The following is a 16,996-nucleotide window of genomic DNA, read 5'->3' as shown; positions in this document are numbered from 1 at the left end:
ATGTTCATACTCATACATACCTGCTCAGAATTAGCCACCTAATTCGTCCTCAGCAGATAAACCAAGAGTTTCACTGAGTAATATTTCGTTCCAACAGAGTTAAATTTGTTTGCTCCTAGCCTAGGATGGAGTCCCAGGTAGGCTACCAACATTTTAGGCTTTGTGAGCGTTTAAAAAAATGACGCCCCGCAGCCGCCGTCGTCTGAACGCGATGACGTTAGGAAACCTAGGATTGGCGGTCTGCCATCTTTGATTGTGCGACAGGCCGCGGCGCGAGCGGGGCCTCACTCAACTAGTTACAGCCGCTCAGTCTCTCACAAGACAACGGGGCAAAAAAGCAAAACGAAACGCCGGAGACGAGGGTCAGATACATACCGATAATTTAATATCGACCAACGCACACAGGGCGCCCAAAGAGCGCAAAGATAGCTCGGTAATAGGGCCCCGGCAATAGAGAAGCGCTAGCAAGTAGTAGGCTGCTAGCCGAGTCGCTAGCTTGTTAGCTTTTGTAATCTGCCGGCCGTTCACACAACAAGGGACGAGGGCCGAAACAAGCGCCTGGACCGGCTCGGAAAGGACACAAGTTAGAGAAGGGACCGGCGGAGACAGGTAGGTTGTGCTGCAAATGACGTTCGAATTTGGTGGTACAGAAAATATGGAACTAATGCAGGAGGTAAGCGTCCAGACAAAATAGGTCCACGGTGATGGAGCTGTGCGTGATTGTGAGCAGGGGCGACGGGAGAAAGGTGTGGAGTCTGGAGGGTCTGTCTAAAGTAGTTCGCAGGCAGTTGTTAGTCAAATTTGATATCTAACGTTAACTAACGTTTGTTTGTTAACGTTAGCTGTAACGTTATACACTGTCTGATCAGACACGGAAGGCAATGAGTTGGCGTTAATAACACAGCTTCGAGCTGACCAGTTACCGCAGAATGTAGCTGACTAGCTGCTAACATTAGCGTGCAGTATAGTTCGCTTCCTCCAGCGTGTCTAGGGCTTTTAAGGCCATCGGGCCTCTCTGACCCACCCAGTCTGCCTAAACTGGTCCATTGAAACATCATCAGTTTGCCCAGTCTAGTCGATCGGGGGCAACTGCACATTGGTTATTGCAGCACAATGCCCAAATTATCATCAGATGCTTTCGTGCTGTGCACAAGGGAACGTGTCTGGGGGAAAAAATCAGCCGTGGCGATGGTGCTCGTGTCGAACTATTTAATGTAACGTTAGCTAACATAAGCTAATTCGTTTGTTTTATGAAAGCCTGCAACCTACACTTAGCTAGCTGCTTACCAAACGATGATATATCAATCAGCTTTTAGGTAGCTAACATTTAGCTGTTGTGTTTTACTTGAAACGTGCGACGACACTCTCTCGAAGCACAATGTTGTTGCTAATACCCAGTAATTAACATTACTACTACTTGCACAATCGATGTTTGTGTCACCTTCACTTTGATAGTTAGCCAAATAGCTTGCTAGCTACTGTTATTTTTAACATTAGCTAGCTGCAATAGACACATTGAGTCGCTCACCAAACCAAGACGACTTCGCATGCCGTCTCAGCGCAACTTTTCTAATATCTTGGCGCTTGTAGGCCCTTCCATCTTATTTAGAAACTTGTAGGCCCTTCCATGTTATTTAGAAACATGTAACGAAAGTTTCACACACGTACAATATTTTAAATTAAGTGGCTAACTAACAGTGATCTAATTGTAATCTTTATAAGTCGCTCTTGATAAATGTTGTCTTGCTAATAAGTCTGCTAAATGTTGAAACATGCTGTAGTCACGTTACCGAACGTTACTGCATCCGGCGAGTCACACCAGGGGCAACTATTAGTTATACACATTTCAAATTCACATCTGGAGATTATTTTTGTCGTCATAAGTGAGGTTTTCTATCAGTCATTAGGCCATGTACAGAAGTTTAATGTAATAGGAGCAATTTTCAACTGCTTATTGTCTTCTTGTTTGTGATGGCCCTTGTAACTTAAACATATATCCGAGTGATTTCAGCATGCAGCAGGTAAAATAAATGTATGCAAGTGAAAATACAGGTTGTTGTAACGACACTGAGTCATCCACCCTTGTTTGTCTATAGGTTACTAACCGAGGGTTGAAATGCCTGAGATGTCCATGCACTAGACAGACTGCCTTTAGTTCACAGGCAGACATGTCTGGGACAGATGAAGACCTCTTTACTTCGCTTAACCAAATAAATGTGCAAAGGTACAAATTTCCATGTGAACCAGCAGAGGACTGGTAGAGAAAATGTGACATCCCATATAGCTTCTACCTTTAGATGCATCTGATATCTCCTGAAGATATAGCCAATGTAGGTTTATATTAACCATACAGATACTGCTGCGCAGATGTCCTGACGGTGGACGTTAGGTTCCCAAAGTTGAAAGGGCGAGATCAGTCACTTTTTTTTTTTTAAATCTCATGAATGACCAATTTCTCAACTTAATGCAGTTGTGCAGTTGCATTTAAAGTTGATACTACAGGCTTCTGTAGTTGGTTCCCAAAATTGAACACACCTGCAGGATTTGCAACTGCTGTTCTTTCCATGTAGTGATTCACTGCAAAACTAGATTTTCTTGGGCAGGAATACACATTGTCTTTGCAAGATGTTATGGAATATTGTTGTTAAGAAGTTAAACCTTTCTTTTTTCCTACTAAACGGTGAATACAGCCAAGGTATGGGGGAGCTGATTAATTCTAATGATAAATTATTGCAGTTACTTGGTTAATTATTACCTAATCTGTAATGCTGGTTGGAAAAAAATCAGTATTCAGTTTTCTCTGTATTTTGGAAGTTCCACACTAGCATGCAACTCCTAATTGTGTGGAGAGAGTGGACCACAGCTGTTCCGCCCTGCGGTCTGTTAGTGAACCTATGGCAGCTATAATGCTGGAGGACTGCACAGCTGGAACAGGTTGATCACAAACAGCCAATCAGCCAGAGGAGTCACCGGTCAGCTCTAAGGTGGGGGTAACCCAACCTTTCCTTAGATGCGGGTGAAACCATAGCCATTTATACTGCACACCAATGGACTCGAGTTAAGTGGTATGGCCTGGATTCTGCAGTACAGACGAGAGCTATGCGCCCCTCATCAATAGGTCTGTAGCAACTAAAAATGTGGAGTTGGTTGAGTAGAGCTTTCAGATGTTATATCGTTTGCATGTAACGTTTGGCACGAATGGCCAGCTGACCAATTTTCAACTTCCCGATTCCAAGAATTTGCTTTGTGTCCAAACTGAAATTTGTCTTGTAGACAATGTTACTGCATCAGTGCAATGCCTGCATTTGTAATGGATAAATATTGATCATGCTCTTATTACATATAGGCCTTTTTAAACAAAATTGCATGAATTTTCTACATTTAGTACACATTATCCCCCCCCCCCCCCCCCCAATCCCTGCCTACTGTTGTTAAGGATTGTGATTGATAGGGGGATAAGGAATTGTTGTTTGGGACCCTACAGCATCTGGCTAAGAGGTGAAGCTGGCACTAACAAAGTGCTGTTCATGGGATGAGTCGGATGAGTCTGAAATCATTTCTTTCACCTGTGATGATTGCCATTGATGATGCTTTATATGACTGCATGATCAAAAATATACTGTAACTTCCTGGTGAACTCCAAAAAGCCTGAGTCTGCACAGAAAATGTAGGCTTTGCTGGATTCTCGAGTGAATACCATCTACCTTGATACTACAGAAGTCACAATATATTCCCCCCAAAATTATTGTATAAATTGATGTACATTTCGTATAGCCACTGATGAGTGATCGCCAACACTGATAACGGCACTGATAATGAGGTGATGTTCATGACACTTCTGTACAGGCCTCTACCTCTTATCTATACACAGTAATTCCAGAATATCGCACTAGTAATAGATATTGTTGTATGGGCTGTATGAATAAAGGAATGCTAACGATAATTGCTTTGGGATGAAAAACGTACCTGCTTCTCACTTCTAAGTACACCTTATGGAATAAACACTGGAGTACAGATGACTTTTTTAGGAGTCGATCAAATTCAAAACTGTGAATTGCGACAGGTTAATAGTAGGCAGCATGTGTACTTCAATGTTCAGGAACTAGACTCCTCTGACCCCTGTGTACCCCGGAATCTTGAGGGAGATCATGGGGAGCTGCTGGTTTTAAGTTATTTTAGGCTGCTTTTTGTACTGAAAGATTTTCATGACCTTATAATGCATTTTAAACTTGGCTGTCAAAATGTGTCTGGGAAGAGGTACTGAAGGTTTAGGCTGAATTATAATTAGGCTGGAGGAGGAAGTGGGCATCCAGGTGGGGCAACCCTGCAGCCGAGTCCATGAATTATGCAGTTGTGCTTTTTTTTTTTTGCGTGGAAATTATTTATTTTATAATTAAGCTGCCCCTAAGAACTGTGTTTTAGTAATGCGGATTGGGAGCGAACTTTGACAGGACTGCGCGTGTGCAGCTTCTGCCCTGATAGGGCTGTGCATCTGGAAGGCAGATGTCCTGGCAGGAATTGGGCCTAAGCCAAACCTAAAGGAGCATCAAGTGAATGGGGCGGGTGTGGGGAAACCCCACCCCAGTGCAGAGTGCGACAGGGACACACACCCACCGCTTCTCCGGCTGGGGCCTCTTCTGCGCCAGCTCTTGGGTCGCCCAGAGGCTTCCCTCCCGTACCGTGTGCCTGTTCAGATGTCGCTCGTGTGGTTCCTGCATCCCGCGTCCCTGCTTGATGCTGACGGGCCTGGTCTCTGGACGCTGCCCCGCGGGGGAGGCCGACTCGGGCGTGGCGCGGCGGCGGTGTGGGGCACGTGTTGCTACGGGGGCGGGTGGGAGGCACTGCCTTTGGCTGTCTCTCTGTCTCCCACGTGCCGGGTGCCCGTTTCGGACAGTGGGAGGCGAGACCGTTTTCTGGCTCTGCTGTTACCGCAGCGTTCTTTGAGCGGCTCTGCTGTTGCCTAGGCGCTGGTGAGACCGTGGCCTTGCCGGACAGGACGCCGTGCACCAGTCCCATGATGTGGTGAGCAAGGGGGACTTCCTGTTTTTATTCTGTGTGACCTCCACGGCTTGAGAGTGAATCGGGAATGTTGGATAAAAGAACTGTTGACAGTCCAGTTTACTTATTGTTGTGGATGCGTTGCAGTGGCACGTTGCGTTTTTGTAGCTGTATAACCTGTGCCGGCGACACCACTGTGGGAGACCTGCTGGATGCCCAACCCCACTGGCTGCGCTCCGCTGCGCCGACACTGCACCATCAATTATGAATGGGCCCCCATGTGGTGTGCGGGATGCTCCGGCCCAGACACTGTCAATCCCGCTCTATTAGGAACTGTAGCCATGGCAACCCGACATGCTTGGTTGGTTTGGAGCATTGTGATTTAAGGTCGCAGCGTTCTCCTGTCAGGTTGCCAGACTGCACCACAGCACTTAAGTGCCATCTGCCCACGCGAGCTCAAAGGCTGTGTGTAACCTCTGAAGTTCCTCCGTCCGCTCGGTGCCCCGCAGAGTTTTGGATGCGGTGTGTAATGCAACTCAGTCACGCGTGCGTTTGTATGTTTTCACTTATTATTCACTCAGTGGCATCACCAACTTTCTGCAGATTTTTCATTCGTGCTGCAAACCTCCTGTTTCACCTCTTCCCAAACATGCTCTATTGGGTTGAGACCTGGCGACTGGGCAGGCCGTTGGAGTGACCTGCTCACTGTCATGTTCATGGAACCTGCTTGAGACGGTGCATCCCTTCTGCTCTGTGACTCCGCACATTATCCTGCTGGAAGTGTCCATTTGACTGGCCATAAAGGGATATGCATGGTCAGCGTGCTCAGTTATGCTGTGATACTGAAATGATGCTCAATTGGTATTAAGGGGCCTAATGTGTGCCAAGAAAACATTCCCCACACCATTACTACAGCACCGCCAGCCTGCACTGTTGACGTAAGGCCGGATGGATTCCTCTTGTTTACACCAAATTCTGACCTTGCCATCTGCACGTTGCAGCAAAAATCGAGATCAGTCTGCCCATCCTCCTCTGACTTCTGTCATTTACAAGCTGTTTTTGCCCACAGGACTCTGGATGTTTTTTATTTATTGCACTGTTTCCTTTCAACTCTAGAGACTGTAGGGTTTGAAAATCCCAGGAGGGCACCTGTTTCTGCGATGCTGGAACCACCGCATGTACCAAAGTGGCTTAGATCACACGTCTTGCCAATGTCTAATGTTTCAGTTGAACAACAACTAAACCTTTTCAGCATGTCTGCATGCTTCATCTATTGAGCTGCTGTCACATGATTTCCCCTTGGGCTGCTATAGGAGCCAGCTGTATACATTCACAACCAGGTGTACCTAGTAAGTTGGCCACTGAGGGTATATACGCAAATTTGCGATGGGGTCCTCACAGCTGGATAGTGTGGATGGGTTACAACTGGTTGTATCACAGCTCGCAGTGTCACAGCTAGCGACACTCTAAAGTCTGGGCAGCTACATAAGGTAGTGTCCATAGCTTCATAGCCTTCGTGGACTAGGTGTTGGGGGTAAGTGCTTGTTGTGCAGGGCAGATTGGGGACGGCGGTGGGAGAGTTGTGGTGGTCCATCACCGCTGCAGGCTGACTCTCTCCCTGCCTTTCACAGGAGGCTGGTTCTGAGGGGCGAGGCCGGAGGATCAGACTCAATGAGTTTCCAGCGAAATGTCAGAGAAGTCAGGGCAGAGCACCAAGGCAAAGGATGGCAAGACCAAGTACGCAACCCTTAGCCTCTTCAACACCTACAAAGGCAAGTCACTGGAGACCCAAAAAACTGCAGGTAGGTTTTGCTCTGCTCTTTCAACTGAAATACAGCTAAATTAGCCTATGGTTGTCTAGGATTTCAGGGGTTGTATGTTTAGTGCATGAAGCAGAATGCTGGAGGCTAAATGCTGGTTCTGTTAATCCACAATTAATTTTTAAAGGAGTGGTCTAACAACTGTTCAGATTGAGGAATTAAACTTCTGTGTCTGAGAAGTTATGCATGTTGTAGCATGAGTTTTAAAATCTTGTCCTGAGGGACCCCTGTGTTGCTGAATGGGTTCTTAATTTCCTCTTATTACAACTCTGTATCGGTTTGTCTTACTGCATTATTTTAACACTGTCACTGATGGTTACTGCAATTAGCTTTTGTCTATTTTTTCTTCACTTTCAGCAAATGGTTTAATTACTAGGTGTCCACTGGCATTTTCTCAGATTTCCCATCAGTCTACAATTAAATCAATTAAACTGTAACCTCTTCATAAAAAATTCATTAACCAAATGGCACACAACAAATAATACTATTGAAAAATAATTTGAGATGGAACATTTATTCTTTCATGATATACATAACCATTTCTCACAATGTGATATAATATACATTGTTGGATCACTTGCACATAAATGTTTAAACTTGTTGTAATTCACGGCTTGCAGTTGCAGTTGGAAAATATACAGGCATACAAAGGGGGACCCTGAGTTTTGGTGGAGTCATCTGCATAAATCCCATCTCGCTAAGTGCCAGTGTATACAGCTAGATCCTCCATTAAAAAGTGGTTTTGCCTGATTTTGTTTGTGCGTCTCTGGACTGCTGCGACCTTCACTCTTGCTGTTGTCCTGTAGTGGCTGCCAGACATGGGCTCCAGAGTTTGGGCAAAGTTGCTGCCAGTCGGCGCATGCCCCCTCCGGCCAACTTGCCCAGCCTGAAGGCGGAGAACAAGGGCAACGATCCCAACGTCAACATCGTACCCAAGGACGGTAGCGGTTGGGCCTCGCGGCAGGACCAGCCCGGAGACGAGCGGTGAGATGCGCGGCGGCTCCATCTTAAATTATGCGGTCTAAATCAAGGACTGCAGGGCTCAATGTAAAACTAGATCTATACCTGTCTGGATATGACGGTTTGTTTGTGGCGTTGCATTAAATGAATATAGCAGATGCTCTTATCCCGATTGATTTACAATATCGGTGAAACACAAGTGCATTCGTCTTTTTTTGAGCATTAGTGCAAGACCTGGCTAACAGCAGTTCCAGGCCTGTGCGGAAACTTGTGATCATTAAGGCACAAAATCTAAAGGCATACAGACTAGGTCCATAAAGTGAAACATAAAACCATAAAATATGACCTAAAAGTAAAAGTACCTAAACCTGAATTATTACAAAATCTGGGAGTGCTTTGGGGTGTGAATCCAAGGGAGGAGGGACCAAGGTACAATCTGGAGAGGTGGGTTTTCGGTCTGCTTTGGAATATAGCCAATGAATCTGCTGCCCTGACACCTTTTGGGTATACCTCTGGTCTACCTCTGTAGGGCCAGAATGTACAGGCATTGGGACTAGGACAAGCGACCACATGGGGAGGGTAGAGGACGGCCCTTTGTGGTTGTGGAACATTGAGATCTGGCCTAGGTGTAGGGCTTGAATATTGGCAGTATAGTAGAGATGTTCCATTCACCGTTTCAAAAGCAGCTGAAAGGTCTGGTTGGGTTACAGCAGAAGAGAAGGAAGCTGATCTAGCTGACTGCAGTGCTTGTGTTGGAAGTGTTAGTCGCTGCACTTTCCAGGGTTTTGTTTTCCAGTCCTATTCTTCAACAGGGGTGTGATTCAGGCCTCCCTTAAGCAGGGCTCCAGACAAACTTTTTTTTTCACCGTCAGCCCGAAAAACTATTAACAATGAAAAAAATAAAATAAAAACAATTCACTGTCCCTGAGTGAATGTGGACATTTTCTACCTATATCGTTATTAGTTAGTCATGCATAGTCATTGTTGACATATGTTACATTAAACACATAGAATTGTGTGTAAAATAATATATTTTCTCATGTAAATGTTTGTTTGAATTCAAGTTATGCAACAATAATATGTAACAAAGTTCAAATCAGAATGCTATGAGCCGAAGCTAGAGAGCAGAGCAGCATAGAATCAATAGGAAGCCAACTAAATGACTCCATTGATGGGAGAAAAGCATGAACGTTAGAGGAAGTGGATGCAGGGGATTTTATTGTGAAGGTTGCAACAAAATGTGACCGAGGAGAGAATGATACAAAGTAGAGGTGGGAGCTTGAGTAGGCTGACCAGATGATTGCCTGCCATCCTGTGTGGGTAAGGTGACTGTGCCAAAGTTGAATCAAAGAAGCGGGTGCTATCATTGCTTTTTAATTATGCTACTCTGTGTTTTGAACTTCGTATCGGTGTTTCAGGCAACAAGAGACTCCTCCACCCCAGCCCAAACAGGGGGCGCCTCCCCCGCAGGAGGTGTCTGTGAGCGCTAGTCGCTCCTGGGCCAGCAACAAGCAGCCTGGACCAGTAGAAGGTAGGACACTGCTTACTATTCATTTATTGATGACAAAGTAATTCTACGGTCTGTGTGCGTGTCCAAAGGTGAATGCAACATCATATGATGAAGTATACCAGTTAATGTTTATAATTAAACGAAAAGCTTCATAGAACATATGCAACTTTGAATAGACCTGTTGGTGTAGCTTCCACTGAAGGCTTAACCCACCGTGTACCATAGATGTGCATCCATAATTCATTTTATCCCAACTTCAGTTATTGGACATATGGGAAGGGTTGTTCAATGTGAAGTTTGCGGTCCAGTAACAGCCCTTCGTTTGATTATCCTGGGTTGAAGGGGAACAGTGGTTCATCTCCGATGTGAGTGTGTGTTTATGAGGCTCCGTGTCACAGGTGCCCCTCGGGTGAATAGTCAGTTCCACCAGGAGTTCCCGAGCCTGCAGGCAGCCGGGGAGCCAGACAAGCCTGGGGAGCAGGAGGAGGAACCGTATGGGCCCGGCCCCAGCCTCAGACCACAAAGTAAGAGCTCGGCCCAAACCCACCTGCTTTTCCTTTCATGCACTTCTCAAACCCCAACACAACATTCATTTGATTTGAACTTGCATGCTTTTTTTTTTGAGCATGAGGTTGTGAATAAGACAAATAAAACTACTCGCTGGTTACTTCATTGCTGAAAACGTGCCAAGCTAATCAACTTACAGCTATCAAAAATGTGGGCTCATTGCTGCCATCGTTTTAGTCTTTCAGTTACCTTGCTTGCTAATTCACAAGCTAGGAAGTGGGTGATTTACTTGAATTCCTTTTTTTGTTAGATTTGTTTCATTCCCTCCCTCAAACAATTGTCCTGTGTGTGTAGATGTTGGCAGTTGGCGAGAGGGCGGGGGCAGGAATCTGAACACAGCACCCAGCCCTCCTGAGATGGAAAGCAAGGTGGCGGAGGAGGGCGCTGGGCGCAGCACGCCCTCTCCCAGCGCGGACGTGGACGAGCCCCACAAAGCTGCCGCTGAGAGCAGGGAGAAGCGGGAGCCCCGGGAGAGACCGCCCCAGACCGGCCCGCCTGCCCCCGCTCCCCAGCCCAAACTCAACGGGGGGCAGCAGCCACCTGCCGGCGTGCCCCCTCAGTTCCACCCCCAGTTCAGAGGCATAATGCCGCCATACGTAAGTGCCACTGCTTATAGCAGCAATACTGACTTGGTGCCAGCTCACCCTTGTTTTAAAGGGCAGTATAAACTTATCACCTAAGATGTCTGTGGCAGGGGCTGATATGAGAAAGTATTGCCCCATATAACTGCTCCCTCACGCAGGGTTTCTCCATTATATTGTGGAAGCATATAAAAAAATAGCAATATTTCTTCTTTCCTCTTGTAGATGTTCCATGCTTACCCAAGGATGCCCTTCCCCCCAGTGCAGGGAAACTATAGATTCCCTGCGCAACAGCAAGATGGAGCCAAGTGAGTAGTGTGGCATCTGCATATTTCACGTTCTTCAGTCTGCAATAGATTACATTGTGTACTGAGATCACAATAGCATTGTGTGAGCCTGTGCTTTTGAGGAAAGTGAAATTACAAAGAAAAATGGGGAGGGAGGTGTATGCACTCACAACATGGTTGAAGAGAGCACCTCTTTGTGCCTTCAATTCTTCATTTTACTTCATTTCTGTATTCAAAACAGATTAATTTGTCTTTTTGGTAACTTGAACTCATTCCTGTCCCCAAGAACATTTATCACATTGTACATTCACTCATAAATGCCAGGAGGGCCAGATCCAGGTAGCATGGTATTAATGATCTTCTTGTGATAATATAGTGTATCTGTTAATATGGTGTCATTATTAAAGACATTTGGCCATTTAAAAAGTATGTATTTTTACCTTAGTAAAAGTTACAATAATGTCTGTGGTCCCCCCCGATATATTGTGTCTGTGTCTGTCATAGGTCATTGTTGGATGATGAAAAGGCTTATTTGATCTATTACTAAATGCAGAGTTTCACCATTGGAAACTTATCCACTGCTTGTGTTTTCAGGGGCCCCAGGCCTGCCAGCAGGCCCCCACAGGGCCACTCTCAAGCCTGGCTTCAGGACCCTGACCGGCCCTCCATAATCAGTGCTACAGAGCTGAAGGAGCTGGACAACCTGGATACAGAAGCTGATGAGGGCTGGGCAGGTGAGCCATCAGTGGTTTGCTGCAGCTGGTGCAGGGGCTGGTGACTAGCAGGCAAGTTCAGATAATGCCTCACTGTAATGTTACAACTGCTGTTTAGGAGCCCAAATGGAGGTTGACTACACGGAGAAACTGAACTTCAGTGATGATGAGGAGAACCAGGCTGGAAAGGAGAAGGGGGAGAACTGGTGAGTTATCCATCTCAAGTGGAGAGTCTGACTCATCCTTAACATCCTTAATAAATATACTATACTGCTACTGATGTATTAAAACTAGATTGATCAGTCGAGGGCGCAGACTGTCAGAGCTGCCGGTGTGTTCGTGAGGTTTCAGCCGGCCCTGTATTCTCTGTGTCTGCAGGGAGTGGATGAGTAAGGTGGAGCGCATGCGAACGCGCAGCACAGACGGCGCAGAGCCCCGGAAGGACTGCGCGGAGGAGCGAGGGGCAATCAAAGACTGGCCGGATGGTGCTGACGCCAGACCTCCATCCACTGCCGGCAGGGCCCAATACAGCAAGACTGGTCAGCCCGATTTCCAGGTCAGTGAGAGGGCCGTGTGGTTACCTCGGTGAACGCGATCCCCAGTGAACATGCCCAGTGACCGCCGCTCTCTCCCCCAGGGACAGACCGCGGGACGCGGCGTCGCAAGCGGGGCCCCTCGGACAGGAAAGCCAGCCGCGGCGCCCCCTGCGGGTGAGGAGGACTTGGAAGCGTGGCGGCAGAAGCGCAAGACCCAGTCGGAGCTGTCCGAGGCGGTGGAGCGGGCACGGAGGCGCCGCGAGGAGGAGGAGCGGCGCATGGAGGTGCAGCGGCTGGCGGCCTGCGCCGAGAAGCTGAAGCGGCTAAACGAGAAGCTCCGCACCGCCGAGACCCAGGCCTCCCCCGTGCCACAGGAGGAGCCCAGCGCCCCGCCCGCCGACCCCGCCCCTGCACAGCAGGCCCTCTCTCCCTCACCCGCACCCCTCCCCGCGGAGGACTCAGAGCCCTGCGTGCAGGAGGAAGAGGTGCAGGAGGAGCAGTTTGTGCCTCAGCAGCCCGAGGTGGTGGAGGTCGGCGTGAAGGAGGAGGCTGGGGATGTGGAGGCGCCCGTGCCGGAGGAGAGCCCGGCTGAGCGAGCTCCAGTGAGAGACTGCTTCAGTGCAGAGGAGAGCAGAGGTAAGGGCAGCGGTCACCTGACATCTTCGGTAGTCGCCACACAATGCTGATGGGTTCGGGTTTATGAGCCGAAATGTCTTGGCAAAAACCAGTCATTGGACTCTGCCGTGTTTTTGCAGCTGATGAGCTCCCAGTGTCTCTGTCCCGTGTGGATCCCTCAAGTCAAGAAGACACCCCGACGCTGACCTCTGAGGTGGAGGGGGACCCAGGCGCTGCTGTGCGCCCCTCCCTCACCTCTGGATATTCCAAACAGTTTCAGAAGTCTCTTCCTCCTCGGTTTCTTAGGCAGCAGGTATGACAATATAGAATTATGGATGACGATGGATAATTCTTGTTGAGATATCTTGCCCGGTTCTCCTTGAAAAATGTCAATCACAATGAGATGTGGATAAATAATAAAAGTAAAGAGTAAAAAAAGAAAAAAGGTTGGATGAACTGTTGCTAAGTGAGTCACATTTCAGCGTGTGAACAGTGAGCTGAAGTTTATTCTGGTGTGAAATATAGGTGTGAAATTCTTTGTGTGGCTGTTCTGAAGATGTACTGCCCCTTTTCTGCTTCCCTGTGTAGGAACAACTGAAGCAGCAGCAACAGCAGCAGTGGCAACAACAACAACAACAACAACAACAACAGCAGCAGCAGCAGCAGCAGCAGCAGCAGCAGCAGCAGCAGCAGCAGCAGGGGGGTGCGGTCTCCCCATCTGGGGCCCCAGGCCCACCCCCTCAGCATCGCTCCCTCTATCAGCCCCTCGGTCCACACCCCCAGCATCTGGCCTCTATGGGCTTTGACCCCCGCTGGCTGATGATGCAGTCCTACATGGACCCCCGCATGATGTCAGGCCGGCCAACTTTAGATATGCCACCCATGCACCCAGGTACTCGGACTCTACCTAAGGCTAAAGAAGTAATGGTGAAAGCCGTCAAAGCTGTGTATAGAGTCAGGGCCTGAGAAGGTCTATAGAAACAGGACCTGAGAAGGTCTATAGAGAACAGGGCCTGAGAAGGTCTATAGAGAACAGGACCTAAGAAGGTCTATTGAGAACAGGGCCCGAGAAGGTCTATAGAGAACAGGGCCCGAGAAGGTCTATAGAGAACAGGGCCTGAGAAGGTCTATAGAGAACAGGGCCTGAGAAGGTCTATAGAGAACAGGGCCTGAGAAGGTCTATAGAGAACAGGGCCTGAGAAGGTATCTAGAGAACAGGGCCTTAGAAGGTCCATAGAGAACAGAGCCTGAGAAGGTCCATAGAGAACAGGGTCTGAGAAGGTCCATAGAGAACAGGGCCTGAGATGATCTATAGAGGCAGTGTCTGAAGTTTTATAGGGACAGGTTGGTTGACATTGGTAAGAAGTCCCAATGGCGAGAGCCTGGAATCCTGTGGATGTGTTCTGAAGGGCTCTTGTTACTGTCCATAGGGAGAATACCTCCTAAGCAGTTGGTACGCAGAGACCCCGCAGACAGTAGCGGCTCCGGCTCAGACTCCTTTGACCACCTGACCCGACCCATCCGGGAGCATGGACTCCCCAGTGAGCAGCGCATGGTGTGGGGCTCTGAGCCCTATACCCCGACCGAACCCATACCTTCCGTCACTCCCCCCAAGGGACGGGACGAAACCAAGGAGCCCAGGTAAAGGAGACGGGCACTGGTTATGCTTTAGTTGGTTTTGCCATTGGTATCTGTGTGCGTGAATGTGTTGTGTTTCTCACAAATATATTGTATTTTTATGCCAAAAATCTGTGATTCTGTAGTCAGTTCTGTAGGATGTTACCCTCTCGATTTATGTCTAAGCAGTGAAGTGAAAACCCTTTACAAAGGTGAGATTGTCCCTAATAGCCCATCTCTGCCTTTTCTATAGCAGGATGGACTCTGGGCTGGAGCTGGAGAGGGCCGTTCCTGCCGCATACCCACAGGAGCACAGTCCACTCGAACCGAGGGGGAAGAGCGATTTCTTCCGGGACTCATCCGAACCGCTGTCTGCCTTTAGCTGTGGTCCAGAGGAGGCCCCTGGCCTGCTGCAGCCTGACCGAGGCCCTGCCGGGTCAGTGTTTGAGCCCCAGGAGGCCAGTCTGCCCTGCGGGGAGGAAGTGGAGAGCCTGGGCCGCTCGCTGCTGCAGAGGAGCATCTCCCAGGGATCCAGCCACTCCCTCAAACTTGAGGAGCCACGCTTTGACAGCGTCCCCATTGCCACTAAGACCCAAGATCTCCCTGACCCTGTAGAGCCAACAGAGGACAAGACCCGCAACGAGCCCTTCTCCCAGGGCCTGTCGAGCAGCAACAGAGCCACGCCACCTGCGGAGGGCCTGCACAAAGTGGAGAAGCTGCCCTTGTTGGCCACTAACAAGCAGAAGTCTGACATGCGCTGGGGCCCGCGGTCGGGGACTGGGCGTCGAGATGGCCCAGTGGGGGACAGGCCAGTGCGCAGGTCAGGACCTATCAAGAAGCCAGTCCTCCGGGACATGAAAGAGGAACGTGAGCAGAGGAAGGAGAAAGAGGAGCGCCATGAGCGCGGGGAACATGGAGATCGTGTCAAAAAAGAGGTCATTGTCAAAGCCCCTTCAGCTGCAGCTGCTCTCATGGAGGGTCAGAAACCCTCGAGTGAGCCTAAGAGGGAGCAGGCTGTGGCCCCTGATCTGGGAGACTCGTCCAGCAGCAGCTCAGGTAAGGCAAGAGGGCAGCAGATGCCTGTGGGTACCCAGGGCCCGGCCTCCCAGGAAGACAAACAAGACAAACCTCTGGTGACGGACAAGCATCCCGAACCTAAACTGCCGTCTCGCAAAGAGTCTAACCTGCCTCCCAGGGCTTATCGGAGGGAGGAGCGTGAGAGGGATCGGGAAAGGGAGCGGGAAAGAGAAAGGGAACGCGAGAAAGAGAGGGAAAAAGACTGGGCAGCTGATTTGAGCCACAGGGGTCGCGGCCGAGGAGAGTACTACTCCCGAGGGCGCAGCTACCGTGGGAGCTACGGGGGCCGCGGCAGAGGCAGCCGGGGCCGCAGTCGCGGGGACTATCTGTACCGAGAGCCGCGGTCCCGCTCTGACCTGCCTCTGTCCGCCTCCGGGGGTGTGGGCTTCCGCTGCAGAGAGGAGAGCGAGACGCGCAGCGAGAGCTCTGACTTTGAGGTGCTGCCAAAGCGCCGCCGTCGGCGTGGCTCGGACACCGATTCGGAGAGCGAGGGCCACGAGTCGGCCAGCGACACCGGTGCATCGGACCGCGAGCCCAGCGCCAAGCCCAGCCGCCCGCTCCGCCGGGAGCTCCCCGAGGTGCGGCGCGGGGCCAAACCGGGAGGGGCTTCGTCTTTCGGCCCCCCTCACATGCTGGATAAGCCTGGTTCCCGTGAGGATGAGAGCAGGCCCAAGCCTGGCTTCCTACCCAAGGGAGAGCCATCCAGACGGGGGAGAGGGGGCCTATACAGCCGCAGGGGGGCCGGGAGGGAGCGTGGCGGTCCCAGGTCAGTCCCCCTGAGGAGGGCTGGGATGCGAGAATCCTCACAGTGGCCTTCCAAACCCATGGAGACCTTCCGCCCTGAGGAAGCGGAGACCTCCAGGTTCGACAACCCTGGCCCTGACAGACGGCCGCCCAAGTACGATGGCAAGAAATTTGGGGAAGCCGGGCCCAGCAGCCGCGAGCGACCCCGCAGGCCCCGCCCTGCTCGCCCCCCCAGGCAGGACAAGCCTCCCCGCTTCCGTAGGCTAAAGGAGCGGGAGGCGGCCGGGATGGCCAGCGAAGCTGCCTCAGAGATCCCAGCCCCAGATTCTGCCTCCCCGACACTGTCCAAGGCACCGGGGTGTGCGTTACCCTCATCCGAGGGAGCTGCCCCCGAGCCAGCACCGGCCGCGGGGGCCGTGCCGTCTGATGTGGGACCTACCGCCGTCGCCGCCGGGAGCAAATCGCCCGACCTGTCCAACCAGAACTCTTCGGATCAGGCTAACGAGGAATGGGAGACCGCCTCGGAGAGCAGCGACTTCAACGAGCGGAGGGAGCGCGAGGAGCGGAAGGAGGCGCTGGAGTCTGCGAGCGTGGCGCCCGCTGCTGCAGCGCAGCCCCCTCAGGGCGCAGTGACCCAGAGCAAGCCTGCTGGGGAGGGAGGGGTCACCCCCAAACGCGAGGCTGCTGCTGCCGCTAAGAGGAGCTTTTCCAGCCAGCGGCCGGTAGACCGCCAGAACCGGAGGGGGAACAGCGGGCCCAAATCTGGTCGGGGATACGCCGGAGGAAAGGGGGAGCGCAGGGGAGGGTCTGGAGCTAAGGCCGGCCGCAGAGGGTGCGTATTCTGTGTGGCCGATGCATGTCAGTGATATAAAGCTGTATGTCTGTCTTGCTTAAGCATGTGAACCTTGGCATTTTGCATGCAGCACACGTGCTTGATGAACGTTTAATATGAGAGATTATATTTGCACTGT

The 16,996-nt window shown here is 50.3% G+C and overlaps 1 protein-coding gene across 2 annotated transcripts in view; it reads left to right on the top strand.

The window, feature by feature from the left end:
• Positions 1 to 222: 222 nt before the first annotated feature.
• The window catches only part of prrc2c (proline-rich coiled-coil 2C), a 30,463-nt gene continuing 13,689 nt past the window's right edge, over positions 223 to 16,996 (top strand). The window contains exons 1-15 of one of the 2 annotated variants that reach the window (XM_061238365.1): positions 223 to 609; positions 6,630 to 6,800; positions 7,625 to 7,802; positions 9,197 to 9,309; positions 9,687 to 9,812; positions 10,150 to 10,451; positions 10,662 to 10,744; positions 11,318 to 11,457; positions 11,555 to 11,642; positions 11,815 to 11,992; positions 12,074 to 12,608; positions 12,728 to 12,900; positions 13,176 to 13,479; positions 14,018 to 14,228; positions 14,461 to 16,857. In XM_061238365.1, coding sequence (XP_061094349.1) covers positions 6,686 to 6,800; positions 7,625 to 7,802; positions 9,197 to 9,309; positions 9,687 to 9,812; positions 10,150 to 10,451; positions 10,662 to 10,744; positions 11,318 to 11,457; positions 11,555 to 11,642; positions 11,815 to 11,992; positions 12,074 to 12,608; positions 12,728 to 12,900; positions 13,176 to 13,479; positions 14,018 to 14,228; positions 14,461 to 16,857 — 4,943 coding nt within the window. In that variant the 5' untranslated portion in view covers positions 223 to 609; positions 6,630 to 6,685. Of the gene's footprint in view, positions 610 to 6,629; positions 6,801 to 7,624; positions 7,803 to 9,196; positions 9,310 to 9,686; positions 9,813 to 10,149; positions 10,452 to 10,661; positions 10,745 to 11,317; positions 11,458 to 11,554; positions 11,643 to 11,814; positions 11,993 to 12,073; positions 12,609 to 12,727; positions 12,901 to 13,175; positions 13,480 to 14,017; positions 14,229 to 14,457; positions 16,858 to 16,996 lie in introns of both variants that reach the window. The other variant, XM_061238364.1, reaches the window with a different exon arrangement.

This window comes from Conger conger, chromosome 4 (genome assembly GCF_963514075.1).
Source record: "Conger conger chromosome 4, fConCon1.1, whole genome shotgun sequence".
Lineage (NCBI taxonomy): Eukaryota > Metazoa > Chordata > Actinopteri > Anguilliformes > Congridae > Conger > Conger conger.
The sequence above is the reverse complement of the archived record's forward strand: the minus strand, read 5'-3'. Positions and strand labels throughout refer to the sequence as shown.